We start from the raw sequence: 22,647 nt of genomic DNA on the forward strand, positions 1-22,647 counted from the left end.
AAAGAAGGGCTGTTTATGCACAGGAATACAGCTCAGAAGGCAGGAGTGCATGGAGGGATGGACAAAGGGAAAAGGTAACTATGGGGAGGAAGTGGGAGGGGAGCTGTTGCACTGTGATAAATTGTAGTCAATGTCATGAGACAAAGTGTATATGAACTGCTGTATGGAAAGTGAATTTACTCTGTAAATTTTCACCCAAATCACAGTTTTCTAAAAAAAAAGCTTGTGAGAAACTCTCTAATGTGCCATATTGGTCTCTCCCTATCTGGAGCAAAGAAGAGAGAAGAAAATCAAAGATGCAAGGAAACAATTAGTCCAAAGGACATATGGACCACATGAACCACAGATTTCATGATCCTGAGACCAGAAGAACAAGATGGTGCCCAAATACCACTACTGACTGCTCTGAAAGGAATCACAGCAGGAGGTCCTGGATAGAGTGGGAGAAAAATATTGAAAAAAACCCTCAAAATCCTAAAAAAGATCAGGCTTACTAGTCAGATCAGGACTGGTGGACCCTCTGAGACTATGGCCCTTGGACACCCTGCACACCTTAACTGAACTCATGCTGGTGGCTCAGCTTTCAGCCAAAAGAGAGATAGGCTTACAAGGTGAATAGTAACACTAGGGAGACACACATCTGAAAACAGTCAACCATATAAGATCAAAAGGGCAGCATTTGACTAAAGCTCAGAAGGCAAGAAGGAATAGGAAAGAAGGAAGAAAGGAAGTGGTAAACAGAGGAAGTAGGAAGGGTGCTGTTACATTGAAGGGACTGCAATCAATGTCATGAATCAAAACACATATGAATTGTTGAATGGAAAACCAATGTGCTCTGTAAACTTTCATCCAATTCACAATGGAAAGTTTAAAAAATAAATAAGTAAATTAATACTTGAGTGATTCTAATATGCAACTGAATGGAGAATAACCGCCATACAACCAATGGGCTTACGGGAAGAATCTTCAGTCATTTTTACACTCTTTTCATGGTTTAGAATTTACCTCCCCATCACTTTATTTTTGCTTTCACTGAGGCCCTCATTTGGGGCTTTTCTCATGGCTTACACATAACACTGAGGCTTTTTGGTAGTCACTGATCAGGATCTTAAGGGCCTGCAGTGCCAGTTATAAACTCAGGGTCCAGAGAATTCTATTAATAGTTCTTCATTAGTAAAAGTGTGTGTTTCCCCTGCATTATGTACATTTGTACATATGTACAATAGCATATACAAAATTCTTGCTTTGGGGAAGCATGATTATAAAATTCTTAGCTTAAATGTGTTTGAATGATTACAATATTATAAAACAGGCTTAAAATAAGGTTTTTTATTCTTTGCCTTATAATGTCTTCCAGAACTGTTGGCTATTTTGTTAATTATTGTTACCTATTGGGTAGTGCAAGGAGCTCTGGTGGTATAGTGGTTAAGGCATTTGCCTGCTAACCAAAGGTTGGCATTTCAAACCCACCAGCCACTCCATGGAAGAGAGATGAGTCAATCTGCTTCCATAAATATTTACAGCCTTGGAAACCCAATGGGGGTTACTATGAGTTGGAATCGACTTGATGGCAGAGAGTTGGGTTTTGGTTTATTGGATAATGCAAATGGTGAATGTACTCAGCTGTTTTTATCAAGGCTGAGTCCACTCAGAGGCATCTCAGAAGAAAGGCCTGGAGATCTACTATGAAAAATCAGCCCCTGAAAACTCTGGAGCACAATTCTACTCTGATACACATAGAGTCACCATGAGGCAGGATCAACTTGACAGCAACTGGCATCAAAGTGTCCCTTATCTCATATGTTTATGCAAATAACAGGCGTGTTCTATGTTTTTTTGCAAACTGCACAGCCCCTTTGTGTGGTAGTTTCCTTTACGTGGTCTGTGTGTTATATGTGTGGGTACATTATTTCTGTGGGCCCATTATATTTAAAAAAATCTGGTATTATTTAATATAGCTTTTATTTTCCATTGCATATTAGCTTCAGTTATTAAATAAGGTGTGATGCTCCAAAGAGAGTCTTGTTTTGAAGATGCAAGTGAAGTGATTCTGCATTGGGCTTTGGGAGCTGCTGAAGTGGAATCTAATAAGTGAGAAATAACTTGGACATTACTAAAATGATGATTCCATTGAGCCACTTTTCATCACTGGTCTTGGGAGGATTCCAAGTCTTTGATATTTCACCAGCAGTTAGAATAAACAGAAGGAGTGGTGTTGGTCATATTAAGTAGGGAGTACACTGGCCTTCCCCAAAGACTTACCCTCTCTGACTTAACAATGATAACTCCCTTCCATTGAATTACATTTTAGCTCCTTATTCTGACATTCAAATCTGTCTACATTCCATCCCTAAGTGACATGAGCACCAGAACTCACTCTCTGCTGCCATTGAACCCTCTACCCATAGCCTCCTGGTCAGTCACCGACTTGGTGGTCTTACCATTTACCAAGCCTGCAAGTCCCTCTCCCCTCTTTTCAAAGATCAGTGTCAGTGTCATTCCTCCCCAAAGCCTCTAATTAAACGCCTTTACAGGCTTATTGTATGTTAAATTTTGACAGTTAATTATGTTCACTTTCATATTATCCTCTTCTTGTTTCTAAGTCTTACTTTCTCAACTAGATAAAAACTTCTTGAAGACACAGCTGCTTTAATATTTTTTACATTGCATCATGTAGGGCACATACTGTGGTCTCAAAATTGGACTGAAGAGATTTTAAATTCCAAGTAAAATGAGCAAAGTACCCTGCTTTTGAGCTCTTTGGTCCCACTGGTTTCAATCTAACTTAATATTATACTCAAGATGATAATTCAATTTTTTACCCTTTCTTGTCACTAGTAGAGATCATCAGTTACCAATAAAAAGAAGAAGAAGCAAGAAAGGGAAATGAATTTGTTTGTAAAAGAAAAGATAACCACCAAGATTTTTGTCTTTCCCCCTAAAAATGAGCTACACAGTCTATGACTTCAGTGACCCAACTTCAAAACTGAAAACTTTAATTGAGAATTGATAATAACATAAATATGAAGCAAATCTCAGCATCTGTATGATTTTTAACCATCACATTTTAAGGAGCAACTACATTGCTTGCTCAATGCATATAAATGGGAATGTTTCCATAGAGCCTATTTAAACAGCTTCAGTAACTGGAAAGAAAGAAATATTTTTCATTCAATCCCCTGTCTAATAGAACATTAAACTTTTAAAATTAAGTCGACCACACAAATAAAACTAATATTTTAGATTGGGTTTTTCTTTTTCACAAAATGGGATAACATTTGCATTTCAGTAATAAGAAGAGTCTGATCTTCTCTTTGAAGTCCTCAAGATGGAAGACATCTCAGGGACTAAAGGGTTAACCAAAAAAAACAGTTGATTTGACTCATATCGACCCCTCCTTGGGTTTCTGAGGTTGTTGTTGTTGTTATGTGCCGTCAAGTCAGACCTGACTCATAGCGACCCCTCCTTGGGCTTCTGAGGCAGTATCACTACGGAAGTAGATTGCCCCATCTTCCTTCTGAGGAGTTCTGAGGTGGTATCTCTATGGAAATAGAGTTCCCAGTCTTCCATCCGATGAGTGGCTGGTGGGTTTGAACTTCCAGGCTTCTGGTTAGCGGTCAAATGCTTTAGGCACTACACCAGTTAACTGAATGCATTTTCATATACATATCCCACGTACCTTCCCATCCACCCTTGCTCCTGAAATAACATGGAGGAGGCTAACTTCAATGTTTCTGGGGTCCATCCAAGAAATTCTAAGCCCTGTGTTTGGAATTGACCTCCAAAAGAGTACAAAGACCTTTCACTACAATAAAATTCAACCAATGTTTACTAGGCAAACATGCTTCTTTCCCTCAAGATGCTGGTGCTATGGAGAGACAAAAACAGGAGACACACTTTCCACTCTCAGGGCTCAAAATAAAGTTAAACCAAACAAAAATAGTCACCATCAAGTTAGTGCTGGCTCATGGTCAGATCCAAGTCATAGCGACCCGTCCTTGGGTTTCCAAGTTGGTATCACTATGGAAGGAGCTCTGGTAGTGTAGTGCCTAAAGCCCTTGACTGCTAACCAGAAGGCTGGCAGTTCAAACCCACCAGCCACTCCTCAGAAGGAAGGTTGGGCAATCTAGTTCTGTAGTGATACTGCCTCAGAAACCCAACGAGGGGTCTCTATGAGTCAGATCTGACTTGATGGCACATAACAACAACAACAACAACAACATCACTATGGAAATAGATTGTCCAACCTTCCTTCTGAGGAGTGGCTGGTGGGTTTGAACCGCCAGCCTTCTGGTTACCAGTCAAATGCTTTAAGCACTACGCTACCAGAGCTTCCAAAATAAAACTGCACTCCAAAGACTATAACCTTTTGGAAGTAGATTGTTGCCAGGCCTTTCTTCCAAGATGCCTGTGAGTGGATTCAAACCAATAACCTGTCAGTTAGTAGCCAAATGCTTAACCATTTGTGCCACCCTGGAATGCCTCAAAATATAGTTACAGGGGCCAAAATATTGCAACATGAAACAACTAGAAAAATAATTCAAGGCCACTTTCATGCTGGAACCAGGAAGCAGAAGCCACCAAGAGAAGCAGATGCTGTTAAGAGCCAAGGCTCCCCCTCTTGTGCCTGGGACGACATGGTCACTTTTCCTGGCAATGTCGAGCCTATGCTTGAACTGGATTTAAATCTTACTTATAGATGTATAGGAATTCTACTTTTTGTGTGGGTCCTCATGTTGGGCACTGGAGTCAAAGTCTAGAGGCTAATCCAAATAATCTTTGGACCTTCTGGAGAGGCAAGTGTGTGTCAGGGCAGGGAAAGCTGATGGTGTGGATTCATCTATGTTGTTTACCAAGGAGCAATGGTGGCATAGTGCCTAAGGCATTTGACTGCTAACCAGAAGGTTGGCAGTTCAAACCCACCAGCCATTCCACAGGAGGAAGTCTGGGCAATCTACTTCCGTAAAGATTTATTGCCTCAGAAACCCGAAGGGGGTTGCAATGATTTGGAATCAACTCGATGGCAGTGAGTTTGTTTTTTTTTGGTTTATGTGGTTTACCATGTGATCAGGGCCTGAAGATTTCAGTTCTAATGTGCATACCTTTTAAATGGTCTTCAGGATATCAAAGCAATTGTACCATTTGATCTGAGTCCAATTTGATTCCTTATGGGTAACTGGCCTCAGGCCTAAGGCAGTCAGTCACCTGCCACACTCAAGGATGGCGGTTCAAACCCACCAGCCGCTCCCCGCCAGGTAGCTAGAAGGAGCTCTGGTAGCATAGTGCCTAAGGCACTTGACTGCTAACCAGAAGGCTGGCAGTTTAAACCCACCAGCCACTCCTCGGAAGGCAATCTACTTCCGTAGTGATACTGCCTTGGAAACCCAAGGAGGGGTCACTATGAGTCGGGTCTGACTCAACGGCACATAACAACAACAACATGGGTAACTGCAATTTTCAACAGTTAGCCACTCTTTTGAAGGTCTTTTAGCCCTAGTCATCAAGTAGAGGGGAAATGGAGGTAGTGTGAAAATTTTAAGACAGATGTATCATATGTACAGTAGAAATTTTTATTTTTCAAAATATGAAATTGCAATATTACCAAGCAAAATTAGCGGGGCGTCTAAATACTCTTGAGTATCTAAATTATTTTACTGAAAAAAAAATTTAAACTCTTCTATTTGAAACTTTCAGAAGTCTAATTCAGAATAACTAAAATTCATTCAATAGCTATTCAGTGAACACCTACTGAATTCTTTTAAGTTGGCAATGGAGACCTAGACTTTTGTTAAAGAAAAAAAAAAAAAAACCTAAGAACTTCACTTTGACTTATAAACCATTTGGCTATTAAAAAAAACACAAAAAACAAAAAACCCTCTGCCGCCTATTCTAGTCTATTCAATTCATAGCGACCCTTTGTTGGGTTTCCAAGGCAGTATCTCTACGGAAGTAGATTGACCAGTCTTCCTTCTGAGGAGTGGCTGGTGGATTTGAACCTCCATCCTTCTGGTTAACAGCCAAATGCCTCGGGCACTACGCCACAAATGATATTGCTAAAATGGTTGTTGTTGTAAGTTGCCATTGATTCAACTCCAACTCATGGTAACCCATGGGAGCAGAGTAGAACTGCTCCACAGGGTTTTCAAGATGTGACCTTTCATAAGCAGATCACCAGGCCTCTCTTCTGAAATGCCAACTTTTCCGCTAGCAGTTAATACCACCCAAGGACTCCCTCCACAATGGTATCCATTTATTTCTATATAATGGCCTTAATTTTACTGTACTTTAATAATAAAAGAGGTGAAAGCTGTATACAATTTTTGAAAACCCACTCAACGCTTACTTTCCTTTGGTGTTTCTAAGGAACGACGCAAATTTGGCCCCTTAGGATGGAATATTCCCTACGAATTCAATTCTGCTGACTTTACAGCCAGTGTTCAGTTTATTCAGAATCACCTTGATGAATGTGATATTAAAAAAGTGAGTACAATAGTTGTTTATTCCTATTTTTATTGCTTTCTTGAAATCGGGGTTCTTAGAATCATTTTCAGTCTATGATATGTAGTGAATCTGCTGGGACACCCCCTATCCCCCTCCCCACCGAAGGGACTGCTCCTTCCAACCAGCTGTTTACAGGCCCTGCCTTTAGTCCTCATACTTGAACTGTAACTGTCCATGCAGATCCTCTGATACCCTTCCTTTCTCTGTCTCTGTCTCTGTCTCTGTCTCTGTCTCTCTCTCTCTTTCTCTCTCTCTCTTTCTCTCTCTCTCTCACACACACACACATGCAACACAGGCTGATCATCAGTGAAGAAACCCAGTGTCTCATAGTGTTGCAAAACACCAAAGCCTTCCTCATGTCACATCTACAGATGTCACAGTGCACTTGAAGGGATGCCTTCCAAAAAATTTCTTCACTGATTTAGCCCATGTAGAAGTGAGGATGGTATCTCTCAGCCCACATGAGAGCCCCTTTTCATCTTAAGTCACTTCTTAATTGACTTTGAAGCTTATGCATGTAAATAGCAATAATTTCTAGTAACAATCACTTACTGAATGGCAGTTTTGAGGGTGTTTGCCTAGGAAGGACCTCATGTTTATCTTTACAAATCTGTGAGGTAGGTATCTCCATTCTCCTGAGGAGGTAACAGATGAGAGAATAAAAGATTTCCTCAGTGTCACAGAATTAAAAATACAAACCCAGCTGTCCTTTCACACATGTATGACAAAGGGTTGAAAGTCTGGTTTTCCCTTGATCTGGTTAAGTTAATGAGCATCCCAGAACCTCAGTTTCCTCATCTGTAAAATAGTCATTGTTTCTGTGAAGAATAAATGAGATGGTATTTGTGAAAGCATAGTACCTGCTGCATAATAAGGGCTCAATAAATACTGGTTTCCTTCTGACCCCTCCCCTCTTCCTTCCCAAAGTATGGTTCAGTCTCCTTGTATGGTAATCCCACAGTAGGTCTTCAAGATAAACAGAGAAAATGCAGTATCAGTATGATGATAGTGAGCCTTGATGAATTCACACCTGGGCAAGTGGGAACTCTAGAGTCAAACCACCATTTCTCCTTGAAATGACAAAAGGATATTCAAATTAAGAGTATAGCAATTTAATAGGGAATAATTTGATGGAAAAAAAAAATGTATGGGCTAATAGTCTGTGATTGTTTACCACTTTGTTAAATACAAATAATAGTTGTCTTAAAAGGCAACCAAGCTGAAGAATAAAATTTTAACCAAAAGAAAGTAAATCAAAATCAAGCATCCTTACTTCTCCTTAAACCAAGTACGTTGAAGGGATTTTTAATTAATAATAAAAAAAAATATCTGAAATGTATTGCTAGTTTAAGATTGCTACAGAAATTAATGAATACTTTGGTGTAGTTATGGCTTACAGAATGAGACAGCAAAGGATTGCATTGTGGAAGAATCTCATGAATGAATAATTTTCCAGTTGTTCTCCTACTGATTCCAGAAAATATATGACTAAGAAAGCACACATTAAAGTGTTGATTACTTGATTTTCTCCTTTCTCCACTAAACATTGCTTTTTTCCTCTCTAACAGCTTGACATTACTATAATGAGTATTACAGATGATTAAATCTGGAGAGCGAAAAGTCTTTTTTCCCTATTTTACATAATCTATGGGTAATACATTCACTAGTGTTTAGTTATTGTAGATTTTTCTTTGATAAACAAACTGTAACAGTTCAAGCCATCCAAAAGTGAAAAGAGTTATTAACATAAGATAACAAATAATTTTAAATGTGGACTCGTTAGTATTTCCTTTTCCAGGCCTCACCTCTAGGGAAAGACCTGAACTATTAATAATAATAATGTTGTTGTTGTTGTTATGTGCCGTTGAGTCGGACCCAACTCATAGCGACTGCTCCTTGGGTTTCCGAGGCAGTATCACAGAGGAAGTAGATTGCCCAACCTTCCTTCCGAATAATAATAATGATAACTATTAATAATTATTTGTTCTGATTGACAAAAAGTTAATATATTTATTTTTTTAACAAAGGGTGTGTCGTGGAGTACAGTCCGATACATGATTGGAGAGGTACAGTATGGAGGCAGAGTGACCGATGACTTTGATAAGCGTCTGCTTAATTGCTTTGCTAGGGTAAGTCAATTTAGAGGATAAAAAAAGCATAGAGACACATTTTGTGGCAATTTGTTTGGAAGCTAGGATATTCTTTTGTTTGTAATAAGTAAGCTAAATTTAAAAAATATATATATACATATAGCAGAGCTGCTAAAAGGATGAAGGGGAAAAAAAATAAATAACAGCATTCTACTTGCCCTGAACAGCAGCCACTTCTCAATGATGTGTAAATCTCTTCTTGATGAATGAGCTGTTCTTGTCCAAGGTCTCTCCTCACCACCCTTCCTCCACGTTCCTCAGTCTCCAGCTCCTCGCCTGTAAGGGAAACACCAGATACTTGTTTCTATGCCTGTTCCTCAGAATTGTCAGTGTTAGGGTGATTCTAAGCCTTCAAACAAGGGATTGGGGAATTAACCATGATTTGAGTTGCCTTATCTCTTCCATAAGGAGCTGTGGTAGCAGAGTAGTTAAAGCATTCAGCTGTTAACCAAAAGTTTGGCAGTTTGAACCCACCAGCCCAGCCACTCTACAGAAGAAAAATGAGGCAGTCTGCTTCCATAAAGATTTACAGCCTTGGAAACCCTATAGGGCAATTCTCCTCTGTCATATAGAGTCACTATGCGTTGGACTCGAGAGCAGTGAGTTTGTTTTTGGTTTATCTCTTCCATTAGGATGCACAATTGAACACTGATGAAGTGCTCTCATGTTCTTTTTGCCCAGTAAAATCCACATAAAGCATGTTTAGGAACATTTTCTAGAGAAAATTATTCCTTAGTAATTATGGCTTTCACATCAAGGCTGAATAGTATATATACACCTACCAGAATCAAACTGTTCCTAAAAGCTTTACATGTTGGAAAAGCAATATTCATTACTTAAGAGGGCAAAAAATCAGATATGTGAGTATTTTATGGCTATTTGAATTTCTATAAAGGTAATTCTCTGTTTCAATGATTTTTTTTGCCCCTTAACAAAATTAAAACCTTGACAACAAAGCACAGACTTTGAAGATTTTTTTTTTTAACTGGGAGTTGAGCAAAAACTGATTTTTGAAAGTTTTTCTTGAAGCTGTATGTGGAGAAAAGTGGATAATAACAAGTGTTGCAAAGATGTGTGGATGCAGGAGCCCTGCTGCTGGGAGTTTAGACTGGTACAGATCTCATGGAGGCAGTCAGGCAACGCAAACACTGCAAAAATAAAATAAATAAACCCCCAAACCAAACTCACTGCCATCAAGTCGATTCCAACTCATAGTGACTCTCATTGGGTTTCTGAGCAGTAAATCTTTGTGGAAATAGTTTGCCTCATCTTCCTTCCATGGAGTGGCTAGTGGGTTTGAACTGCCAGCCTTCTGGTTAATAGTCAAATGCCTGAGCACTGCATCACCAGAGCATTTTAGTCAGCAATACTTACTAAAATGAAATATTCATGGTAGATATATCCCAGAACATTTCTAGAGTAAGTCCACAAGTGGACATTTACAAAAATGTTCATGGCAACATTATGTGTGGAGCTGAAGACAATTGTGGTAGTTTTATATTAGTTCCTGCTACTCACCAGACTATAAACAGTCTCTGAAACCGAGGTCTGTGGGCAGAAAGTTTATTATGGAATGTTGTTTGGAAACAATTCCTGTGGGAGAGTGAATGAGGCTAGATGGGCAGACAAAGTTGAACAGTGATGCAGTTGCAACAGAAAACAAAACAAACAAACAAAACAAAACTAGTTGCTCTCAAGTTGATTCTTACTCATGAAGACCCCACATGTTTCAGAGTAGAGCTGTGCTCTATAGGGTTTTGGAAGTAGATCACCAGGCCTTTCTTCTGAGGTACTTCTGGGTGAGTTCGAACTATTAACCTTTTGCTCAGTAGGTGACCATGTAACTATTTGTGCCACCCAGGGACTCCTAGTTGCAACAGAGACCTCAGTAACTCCCATAAGGTGTTGTGGAGGTGGGTGGCTCTCCAGAGGCGGCCCACATTGAGGCAAGGGGGCTGACCAGTCACTGGATGCAGGCTCCCGGTAACCTTCCATAGGGTGTTAGCTTGAGTATGGTGGCTTCTTTCCAGTAAAGCACCCCTTTCTGCTAAAGCAATTCCTGGGGAGAGACAATGCTGTCAGCCTTCAGTAACCAACATTCCAGGCAGCATTCAAGGAAGGCAGGCCTGGGTGCAAAAGAAGGATTTAGGTGGCACATCACTACAGCCACTCCAAAAGCCCAAGAACCCTAAGAGAACAGATAAATAAGATGGAGTGGATGCTCAAAATAGAATACAGTTGTTCAGCCTTCTGAAGTACAATTTGGTGGCACTTAGTCACGTCAAGTGTGTGCTATGACTGCTCTCTGAACCAGAATCCCACTCCTGAGTATATGTCCCAGAGGTGTTCTCAGACAGGTCCATGTACAAAGATATTGTTCACAGAATTGCTTGCTGTGGTGGGAAGTTTAAGAGAACCTGGGTGTCTATCACAGGGAACAGATAAATGTAGATGCCTTCATCTGACTACGTGGAATACAATGCAGCACTTGGAAGAAATGAACCACATGGTATCATGCATAGATCTTAAAAACACAGTGTTGACTCCAGAGCTTTGAAAAATAGAATGTGGTCTATAAAGTAAGATGTGCATATTTCACAAAGATAAATACATATGCAAGGACATATATGAAATAGATATATTTAAATAGATGCCTCTAGAGGAAGGACATTGGGAATGGATATCAGGGCTGAATGGAAAAAACTAAACTAAGAGGGGCTTATATCAGGGCTTATATTATATATGACAATAATAAACTGTTGTTAGGTGCTATTGAGTAGATTTTGACTTGTAGTGACCACATATGACAGAAAAGAACTGCCTCTTAGGGTTTTCTTGGCTGTAATCTTTACAGAAGCAAATCTCCAGGTCTTTCTCCCATGGAGTCACTTGGTCAGTTCGAACAACCAGCCTTTTGGTTACCATCTGAGTGCTTAGTCATTTGAGCCACTGGGACTCCTTCACTAGATTATATTCACTTTAGAAGAAGAAACAAGTTTTCTCATATCTACATCCCTCTAACACTTATAATACACTCATTACAGGTTTGCTGGTGATAATAAATATAATTTAATCTCAGCAGATTGAGAATTTTCTACACCCCAAGGTTATAGTCGTCTAAAGCAGAACAGATTGAATTTTCACTGACCCCAGTGAACACCCTGAAAATTTGTTTGTTTGCTTTTCTTTAACAACACTTTGATCAACTTTTGTTTGTATGCTTTGACTCTTTTTTTTTTCCCCCTGAAAAAAATGGAGTTCAAGAAGAGTCCAGATGAACCAACTGCCTTCCTTGGTTTGTCTTTGTTTTACTGAATTGGCCTTACTCAAAGGTGACAGGAATGCTGCAGTTTGTTGGCAAAGAGAAAGGGGTTTCTAAGAGACCTCTCTGCTCTCAGCGTTGCAAACAGAGCCAGCTCTCTGCATCACACTGGAGAGCTGTTTGTGGTTACCGGTCACCTCAAGGTAATGCCTGAACCAGAAGCCAAGGGAGAGAGCAGTTGCTCAAACTGCTTCACCTTCAAGCTCTTGAGCTGGGCAACTATTCTCTCTTACCCTCATTTGCCTACTCTACTTCTTCTCTCTACCCTGGTATTTAGGGCAGCAGAAAACTAATCAGCTGACCCCAACCCCCATTCCTGAAGTTTAGCCTTCTTCCCCTTGGCCAAGACCAAGGCCCTGGGAAGCAGTTTGAAGGCTCTGGTCTAGATGCACAGGGTTGCTTATCCAGGCCCCAGTTTGTGGCTGCTTTTGAGTAATATAGCAGCCACCTTCCCACCTGGGTTATGGTTCTCCCTTACATTACCTGATTCTGGCTTCTCTGAACTCTGCTCTCAGCACTGGCTGCCTTATTTGAAAAGTTTATTCTACCATTTTGCCACTCTTTCACCCCTGGGCAACTTAATCTCACCCTACCCCAGTCTTGTAACACCCTTCTGTCTCTCTAGTAGAACTTCTCCTTAAAGTAGCCCCATCTTCTGTGGCTCCGACTCTGAGATTCCTCTGGCCATTGACCGGCCCCATCCCCTTATTCCCTCTGAATCTACTCTTAGCTCGCCAATATCCTTGTCTTGCCTCACTTCCTTCCCTTCACTCACTGCTTGGTCTGGCTTGGACCTCAGTAACCACAGATGTCAGTTTGGATCTCTGGCTGTAAGGATTTGAGGTTACCACATGAAACTGGCAGCAGACATCCTCTTGAGAAGGCTGCAGAAAAGCCCAGCATGCCTCAACCTCCACCTGTCTTGTGTCATTCTCAGCCTCAGCCTTATCTTAACCAGCTGACCTTCCTGAATTGCTACCACTTACCCAACTACGTTATCCTTGGTTGTCCATGTGAGAAGTGGTTCCATTGTAAATCAGCACTTCAAACTGAATCCTATGCCTCTATGTTTTTCAATTAGGGGCTTATCTTTGAACCCCTGTTTGTTTTCTCTGTTCTCAGCCTCTTATGGACTGTTTTTCTCTCTCCTAAAATCAACAACTATAGATACCTTATTCAATGCCCTGGAAGGTGACTGTTTATCTTTGTAAAGTACCCTTTAGGGCCTCCTGAAGTCAATTCCATGTACACTTTATATTCTATATTTTGACTATCTTCAGCAAAACTTTAGGAGGATATAAGGATGGCATAGGACCGAGCAATGTTTTGTTCTCTTAGCCTTAGGGTCATTATGAGTTGGAACTTACTCAATGGCACCTAACAACAACAACAATTTGGGCTATATCCCCAAATACTTCCAAATTTGGTGAAACTCGGTATTTGTTTGTGTGAATCTAGCTATTTCTCTGTGTATATGAAAAACAGGAAGAAACGTTCATTTTACTTTTATAAATATATGTCATCTGGCAACACAGAACCCAGTGTGGTCATTTGCTATCTGCTGTGCTGAAGACCCCATGGCCTTGGCCTCCCTAGGGTATCTTCTTGCAGTTCAAGTCATCCACATCATGAAAAATCTAATCTTTCTAATAATGACCATGATCATAGCACTGATCTCTTTAATAGCTTTCAGCTGCTCCCTATTACTTAAACTAAGCACCAGTCCTCACCCTGACATTCAGTCATCTATAATATGACCTTACCTCACCTTTCCTATACTATCTCCTTCCGCTCATTATATTTATACCGGATTTCTTTATTTCCCCAAGCTGCTTCACATTTTTGCATCAACTATTCTATCTTTGCTAATGTAGTTTCCCCAGTCCTGAGTTCTTCTGTCAAAATCCTATCCGTATTTCCAAAATCACCGCCTTGATAAAGCCTTACCTGATTTCTACCTACCTATACTTTCTTCCTGCTTTAAGCCTCCTTAGTGCTTTGCTTATTTTCATTTGCTGATGGCTCTTATCTTAGTGCACTTTGTATCCTGGTTATGGTGTAATTGGCTGATCCTTCTAATAGGGTCAAGCTCTGTGAAGGAAAGGACAGTGTCTCTTATCTTTGCATTGTTCAGGCTCTAGCTAAGTGCTTGTACACAGGAATTGAATTAGAAAGAACTGAGGTGAGGAAAGCAAATGAGAGAACCAGTCGGTATACAGGGTATTATAAAGTAATCACTGAACCTAAAAAGACCTGAAAGAAGGACATGGAGGGCAGATAGTAGAGAAAGTGCTACCAGCTGGAGTGAGGCACAGTCTTCGTTTCTTTTCACATTGAGTCCTTTGAGTGATTCAGACATTCTGCCTGCATTTCCACTCCTTCTGTCTTCCCATTATTTCCCTCCCTACTGGGAAAATTGGTCTGTTAGACATTGAAGTCATTGCCACAAATCGGACTCATGGGCGTTCAGCATCTTTTCTTTTCTTTTTTTTCCCCTTTTCAGAATAAGTCTATTCACACCAAGTATATATTTGTTCTCTCACTGTTTCATTACAGATAATCAATTCATACAGAACAAAAAGGATGTCTTAAGGCAAACAACAAGGCAGTTGGATACATTTGCTTCTTATGGCCAGGGACATAACTTCATTAACCAAGGGAGCTCTCCAGCCCAGGGTGGGAGAGGAGACATCGGGAAGGAGGGTTTTTCCTGGCCATGTGCTCAGGGTGGCGGAGAGCCATGTAGCGCGTGAGCATAGTTCCCTGGCCCGAGTACCGTTTGAGGCAAGGGAATGAGAAAATGGGGAGAGGCAATGCTCATGCCCAGCTATTCTCTCATATTTGTGACTCTTGCCTCAGCTACTTTTCAGTGTTTTTCCACTCCTCTTCCAAAGTGGCATCGAGGATTGTCAGATTTCTGGAGTAGAGAATTTGAAGGTCGGCTTGCATGGTGACTGTCTCTTCTTCACTCTTAGCAAATATCTTCTTGGCCTAAACTGAGTTGTTGTTGTTGTTAGCTGCTGTCAAGCCAAACCAACCAGCCCCTCACTCAGGGTGACCCCATGCCTAATAGAACGAAACATTGCTCAGTCCTCTGTTTTATCAAGGACATCGGTTGCTGATTGGACGATTGTGATCCAGAGAGTGTTCATTGGCTGATTTTCAGAAGTAGATTGCCAAGCCTTTCTTCCTAGTCCACCTTAGTGTAGAAACCCCACTGAGACCTGTTCAGTATCATAACAACATGCAAGCCTCCACTGACAGATGGGTGGGGGCTGCACATGAGGTGCATTGGCCAAGGATTGAACCTGGGTCTTCCACATGGAAGGCGAGAATTCTACCACTGAACTACCACTGCCCCGGTTAAACAGAGGCCCGTGCCTAATTGCTTTTGTGTGTGTAGCCTCTCTCTTTTCTTCTGTGTGTATTATATATAATGATTATATGTGCTTATCATTCTATCAGTGATTTCCTTAAGGTGCTTTCAAAACCAATATAAAAGTCTATTAAAATGGAAATAAGGTGACACTCCTTTATAGCGGCAGTTTTCACTGAGATGTTCAATTTTAATTCTTTTATTTTCCCTCACATACAGGTCTGGTTCAGTGAGAAGATGTTTGAACCATCGTTCTGTTTTTATACTGGATATAAAATCCCCTTGTGCAAAACTTTGGACCAGTATTTTGAATACATCCAGTCCCTGCCATCCCTAGATAACCCCGAAGTCTTTGGACTTCACCCCAATGCTGATATCACGTAAGTTCTTGGTATTTTTTAATTTGAAGGGGGCATTTATAACTCAGCCTGGCAAAGATTATGCATTTCATTTTCTCTCTTAATCTCTCTCCTTTCCCTTCTTTTTATTTTGCTGTGAGAAATAGTGTCACTTCCTGTCACCCAATTACAGCTTTGTCATATTTTGGCCTGCCCTCCCCTCACTAAATCCTGATGCTCCTGAGTTTATGACAACATAACACTCTAATTTATGCATTGATTATTTCTCTTCTGTCGTATTGCCATAAAGCCAATTCATGTTATTGGTACTGATGCTTTCCATTGACAAGACAGTAGTCTCCTAGCTTGCTTGTCTCTTTCTTCAAGAATCATTTTAAAATAATGGTAATAAATAGGATCTAAAAGGGTCAGGAGGGCACAGATATGAATATAAAGAGTTGTATTTCTGCTCTATCCTCTTTTCTGTGAGCCTCACTAGCTTCCCTGTATCCTGTGCCATTAAATACCCATGGTGGACACAATGCAGCAATTACATGACACAGAGCCCAAAGAGGAAGGACTAGAGGGTCTCTCGGCTCAATCTGAGGTCCCTGCTCCATGCCTATGCCATGATCATAGGCAGTGAGTGAAGAGATGAGATATGCTTCCAAGACCCAGTCTCCTTCTCTGACCCACTCTTCAGACAAAGTCTTACTCCTGTTTTCTTCAGCAATCTCTCCCTTAGAACTAAGCCAGAGATTACCGAGAAGGCTCCCTAGAGAAGCTCTCACTGAGATTCTCCTTTGGATGGGCTCATTGATGAAAGACTTATGTTCAAGAGAGTGGTTTCAGGAAATGGAAGGAAACAAGACTACTTTAGTAATGACCGAGAGGGAATGTGGTGTTCTCTCTCTCATCACTCACCTACTGCTGCAGTTTTGGCACCTTCTGATTCTCAGCCCTTGCCTGGCTCCCCAGGAACCCCACGTTGCTGCATTTCCCCTTCATCCCTAAGCATGCACCTCATCCTCTGCACGAGGCTTGCCCTGCTGGCTTCTTCATTGTTGTTGTCAATTGCCTTTGAGTTGTTTCTAACTCATGGCAACCCATGTGTTATAGAGTTGAACTATACTATACATGGGGTTGTCTTGACTATAATCTTTGTGGAAGCAGATTGCTAGGACTTATCTACTGCAGTATGCTGGGTGGGTTTGAACCACCAACCTTTAGGTTAATAGTTGAGCACAAACTGTGACTTTATTAACCACATGGATTCTAACTTTTCCATACCATCTAGTCTGCCCCATGCTGCCTTTCATCTTCAAAGATGTGGGCATGATGAAAGGACCCACTAATGGCTTTCAAACTCCATGATGGAACCACGATGGTACTTTCATGGTGGTTCCAGCTGTTATTTGAAGAGACTGCCATGGGCGAAATAGCTTGAGACAGGAAGTGGTCACTGCCATGTGAAGAAATAAAAATAGGATACCTGAGGGGCAGTTTAAGAATCAGCTTACAAATTATCTGAAAGAGAGAGCACCATGAGGTCATTTCGTGTTTAGCTGAGACTTTAAGGATGTGAGTCAGACCATATCACTTCTCTGCTCAGAACCTTCCAGAGTCTCCTATCTCACTCCAAGTGATGGTCAAAGGCCATATGTCTTGCAAGGCCAATAATGCTATCAGCCCCCACACCTCCCCAACCTCATCTCCTTTTATCCTCCCTCTCTCTCACAGCTCCAGCTCCACCAGCTTCCTGTTACTCAAACAAGCTAGCCATGCTCCCACCACATGATAACTGCACTTCCTGGAACATTCTCACCCTCAGACATCTTGGTGGCTCATCCTTCACCTCTTCCAGTCTTTGCTTAAATGCCATATTTTCAACAAGTTCTTCTCTAGCTGCCCTATTTCAAAATTGCAACCCACCCCTGTTCCCTGCTCCAGACCCCATGTTCCTTGCCTGCTTTTTTCCACAGTTTGTACCACCAACCGACACAGTTATATTTTATTTATTTACCTGCTTATTGTCTATCTACCATCACACAAATGTAAGCTCTGTTAAGGCTAGAACTTCTGTCTATTTTCTGTGCTGTGTCACCAGTGGTAGAAAAGTGCTCTGTGCTCACTAAGTATTTATTGAATGAATCAATGATGCTAAGTTTCCTCTGGCCTGTGAAGAATTAAACCAATGGGGGTATTTTATAGAAAGAACTAATGAGTTTAATTAGTTCATGAGTTGACAGAAAAACGGCTCATAGGTTTTAATGAATGGTATACCTGTAAGGCCGCTGAACTTTGATCACATCCTTGGCAAGAAACTGGGAGTCATGGTGGCTGATTCCTAGAGAATCAGAGCCTGTCAGTCATTACAGGTTAATGGAATATTGGACCTATCAAAGAGTAGGTAAAATGAAACCAAAAACATCACACCCTAAGGCACACGGATGGCATTCTTATGCCTTGGTCACCACATCTCAAGAAAGATTAAACAAAGCTAGGAAAAGTCCATGTGTTTGAAATTACAACACCAATACCACTACCAACAACAACTAAGTACTACTAAGTAGCATGATTTCTTTGCAGCTCTTTTTGTCTTTAAAATATATTTTTTAATATATTGGTGGTTCAGTGGTTAAAGCATTCAGCTGCTGACCACAAGTCAGTGGTTTGAACCCACCAGCTACTCCACCAGTGGGAGAAAGATGAGGCAGTCTGCTTCCATAAAGATTTATAGCCTTGGAAACCCTATGGAACAGTTCTACTATGTCCTATAGGGTCATCATGAGTCAGAATCGATGGGAGTGAATTTTGTTTAGGTTTCATGTATAGATTTGTGTGTATATACAGTGTATATATAGGTATGTGTGTGTATACACAAATGTGTGTGTTTATATATAGATGTGTATTGTGTTCAGAAGTCACTTGTATTAACTATTTTTGCTCTGTGGTTATGCTATTAACAGGTATATATTTAGGATCATTTGCTTGTTTGTATTAAACTTTAATTTTTCCATCTTTGTTTATTTTTAAAATATCTAAAACATGAACTGGTTAAAAGGCAAAACTAGCTAATAAGGTGTTCTTAACAAAGTCTTACTCTCTCCACCCATTTTATATTGTTTTGGTTTTGCTAATGTTTATTTTTAGCTAGTCAAATTTATGAATACTTTGTTGTTGTTACAACTGGATTGTTAGTAATAGTAGAAAACCTTTTCCCACATCAGGTTATAAAGGAATATCTCATACTTTCTTCTAGAACTTGTATGGTTTCATTTTTTTTTTTACATGTAGCTCTCTTATCCATTTAGAATTTTGTTCTGGTAGAAGTATTGATGAAGTTTTATTTTTTTCCAAATAGCAATTCTATTATTCTGACACCAGTGATGTAAAATGCTTTCAATATTTTCCAAATTTCCTTATGTTCTAGGCTCTATTTTTGAGCTTTCTATTCTGTACCACTGTATTTGAGATTTTATAGTATATTTGACTGTCTGGTAGGGCTCCCCCAACTCCAGGCTTTTCCTAGCTATTATTACATGTTTATTTTTTCTATTTCTATCAGATGAGCATTGAATTTTTGTTGAATAACTATGCAACATCTATGGAGATAATCATATGATTTTCTCTAAATATCTAAAAATTTGTGAATTATATTAATGGATTGCCTAATTGGAATCATTCATAGATTCCTAGAATTAATAGCAGTTGGTCTGGATGTATTACATTGTTAATGTGGTTTAGATTCTGTTAATAATTCATTGCAGAATTTTTTTGAACCCCTATTCATGAATGAGATTACTGTGGCAATTTCTTTATTTGTGATATCACTATCAGGTTAAGTTGTAATCAATGTTATCTTAGTTTTATTTATTTAAAAAAAGTTGTTCTGGAATAATTTATTTAATGTCAGATGCTTAAAGGTCTGGTAGATTTCTTCTGTGGAACTGTCTTGGCACAGTGTTTTTTCGTGGTGTTAGTTCTTTCTGGTAGCATAGTGTCTAAGGCATTTGACTGCTAACCAGAAATCTGGCAGTTCAAAACCACTAGTCACTCCTCAGAAGGAAGATTGGCTGATCTACTTGCATAGTGATACTGCCTCAGAAACCCAAGGAGGGGTTGCTATGAGTTGGATCTGACTCAATGGCAGTGAGTTTGGTTTTTAGTTTTTTAGTTCTTTGTTATCTTTCTCATCCTTCTGTATCCAATAGGGTAAATTTTTGTGAACTGTACTTTTCAATTTCTCCTGAAGTGTGATGGTTAAGGTTGTGTGTCAACAAGGCTGGGCCATGATTCTCAGTGTTTTGGCAGTTATGATGTAGTCATCCCCCAAGGTTAGATCTGATATAATGTAATCACTTCCATGATGAGATCTGCTATGAGCAGCCAATCAGTTGGAAGGGAATTCCTTGGGGGTGTGGCCTGCTTCCTATGTATGGAAATTCTGGAAAAGCTCTCTGTTTTTTTTGCTTGATCTGGCTCCTGCATGTGGTTCATCATTATCTGACTTCCAGTTCTTTGGACTGGACCCAGCAGTCTGCCATATTGCAGGCCAGTCTTGGGATTGTTGCCTTTTCAGCTTGTGAGCCAGCAGCCTGACATCTTACCTGTCAATCTTGGATTCATCAGCCTTCTCAGCCAACAGCCAGCTGTATTGTCTGTCAATCTTGGGTTTGTCAGCCCGTGCAGTTTCATGAGTCAGGAGACACCTCCACCTGACATCTGACCCATGGACTTGCCGTTGCCAGTCTCTACAACTGAGTGAATTATATTATATGCTTGGTAAGGTGGAGGGTTGACGAAAGAGGGGAAGGCCTTCGATAAGATGGATTGACACGGTGGCTGCGACAATGGGCTCAGGTATAGTGAGGATCATGGAGCTGGCGTGGGATCAAGCAATGTTTTGTTCTGCTGTGCATGGGGTTGCTATGAGTCGGAAATGACTCGATGCCACCTAACAACAACTGTGTGAGGCATTTCCTTGAGATAAATCTCTCCCTCTCTCTCTCTCTCTCTCTCTCTCTCTGTCCGAGCTTCACTGGTTTTGCTTCTCTAGAGAACGCAGCCTAAAAAAAAAAAGGAAGATGCTCTCTCTTGATATAATCTACCAGGGCAGCTGTTTTCAACATATCTCAGAGAAACAGCTGAGAAACGAGAAGGAGGAAATTCACATTGACATGGGTAAATTCAGTACCGGGGAAGCCTGCCACACCAGAAGCCAGGGACTCTTCTCAAAAGAGTTTCTTTGCTGTCCACCTAGCTCAGCAGGTCCTCAAGCATAGATGACAAAAGCATATCGTGACAAAGTAACAATATATGTTGCAGATCATAAAATGCTGCTAAAGCATGACTTTGATAGGTCATTCTTCAGTGTGTTATCCAGGTAATGGTGTGATCTACTATCTCTCATTCTTAAAAAAGCCTTCCATTAACCATATGCTTCTCAATCTACTTCCATTTGCATCAATTCCAACTATGTGTTGCCTAGTCCTCTCTTCTGTGCTCCATAATCATTGTATACAATTTCTATGTGATATCTCCACTTGGATGTGTTTTAAGCACTCAACATTAAAATCTTGGGAGCCCTGGTAGCACAATAGATAAGCACTGATAACTGAAAGGTTGGTGGTTCAAACCCACCCAGTGGCTCCATGGGAGAAAGATCTGGTGATCTCCCGTTACAGCCTAGAAAGCTCTATGGGCAGCTGTACTCTGTCACATGGGGCCAATATACATCAAAATCAACTCAACAGCACCTAACAATATCAACAATAACCTTAAAATAAGGTCCCTAAGTGGCACAAATGGTTTGCACTCAACTGCTAACCTACAGGTTGGTGGTTTTAACCCACCCAGTGGTGCTGTGGAAGAAAAGGCTTACCATTCTACTTCTGTTAATATCACAGCCAAGAAAACCCTATGGAGCAGTCCATATCTGTAACACATGGAATCACCATGAGTTGGAATTGACTCAATGGCAACTAACAACAATCACCTTAAAATGGCCCAAACTGAATCCTTGACTCCCTGACTTTCCTCCACCTCAATGGCCTCCTACTGTGCTTAGAATTAAATACACACTCTCTGCCATCACTGACAAGGCCTATCTCTTCAGCCTTATCTAGGGTCCCCGATGCTGACTAATAAGGAGCTCTGGTGTCATAGTGCCTAATGCATTTGACTGCTACCAGAAGACTGGTGGTTCAAATCCACCAGCTACTCTGCAGAAGGAAGACTGGGTAATCTACTTACATAAAGATTTACCCCCTCAGAAACCCAAATGGGGTCACTATGAGTCAGAATCGACTCCATGGTAGTGACTTTTTTTTTTTTTTTTTTTTGATGCTGACTAATAGACCATCTTGGAGACTTTGTGGGTAAATCCCACAAATGTATGATGATGCAAGCTTAAATGAAAGATGATGATAGAGGGCAAGATGGATCCCAAAAGAGGACTGATAGGATTTAGTGACAGACTGAATATAGGTCAATGGCTGAGAACCTTCTGTAGTTTGCTTTCATTATTACTGCTAGCTGGTGGGTAGAGAGGCACAACTAGCTTTCTTTGTCTCTAGGAACTCTCTCCCTACAACACTGTCTAGAGGCCCACATACCATCTCTGGCAGGTATGCTATAGGATGGAGTAAACTATCTTCACCTGAAAAAGTGTTGGGATCTTGCTGTCTCTCACCACACTGAGTGATGGCAAGCAAAAAAACCACAAACTGCTTCAAACGGAGGCTTACATCTGATAGAGATACCTGGCTGGCCTATAAGACCATCGACTCTCTGATCTCTCTATTCTTTTTTTTAATTAATTAATTAATTTTTATTTGAGTGAAGATTTACAGAGCAAATTCACTTTCCATACAGCAGTTCACATATACTTTGTCTCATGTCATTGACAACAGTTTACCACAATGCAACAGCTCCCCTCCCACTTCCTCCCCATAGTTA

At 40.5% G+C, this 22,647-nt stretch overlaps 1 protein-coding gene across 1 annotated transcript in view; it reads left to right on the forward strand.

Annotated features, from left to right (window-relative positions):
* Nucleotides 1-22,647, forward strand: part of DNAH8 (dynein axonemal heavy chain 8) — a 423,841-nt gene that overhangs the window by 348,511 nt on the left and 52,683 nt on the right. The window contains exons 85-87 of the mRNA XM_007939462.1: nucleotides 6,364-6,480; nucleotides 8,529-8,630; nucleotides 15,569-15,729. Coding sequence (XP_007937653.1) covers nucleotides 6,364-6,480; nucleotides 8,529-8,630; nucleotides 15,569-15,729 — 380 coding nt within the window. The remainder of the gene's footprint in view (nucleotides 1-6,363; nucleotides 6,481-8,528; nucleotides 8,631-15,568; nucleotides 15,730-22,647) is intronic.

The sequence above is a fragment of the Orycteropus afer genome, unplaced genomic scaffold (assembly GCF_000298275.1).
Source record: "Orycteropus afer afer isolate SDZICR_OR568_19922 unplaced genomic scaffold, OryAfe1.0 scaffold00059, whole genome shotgun sequence".
NCBI lineage: Eukaryota > Metazoa > Chordata > Mammalia > Tubulidentata > Orycteropodidae > Orycteropus > Orycteropus afer.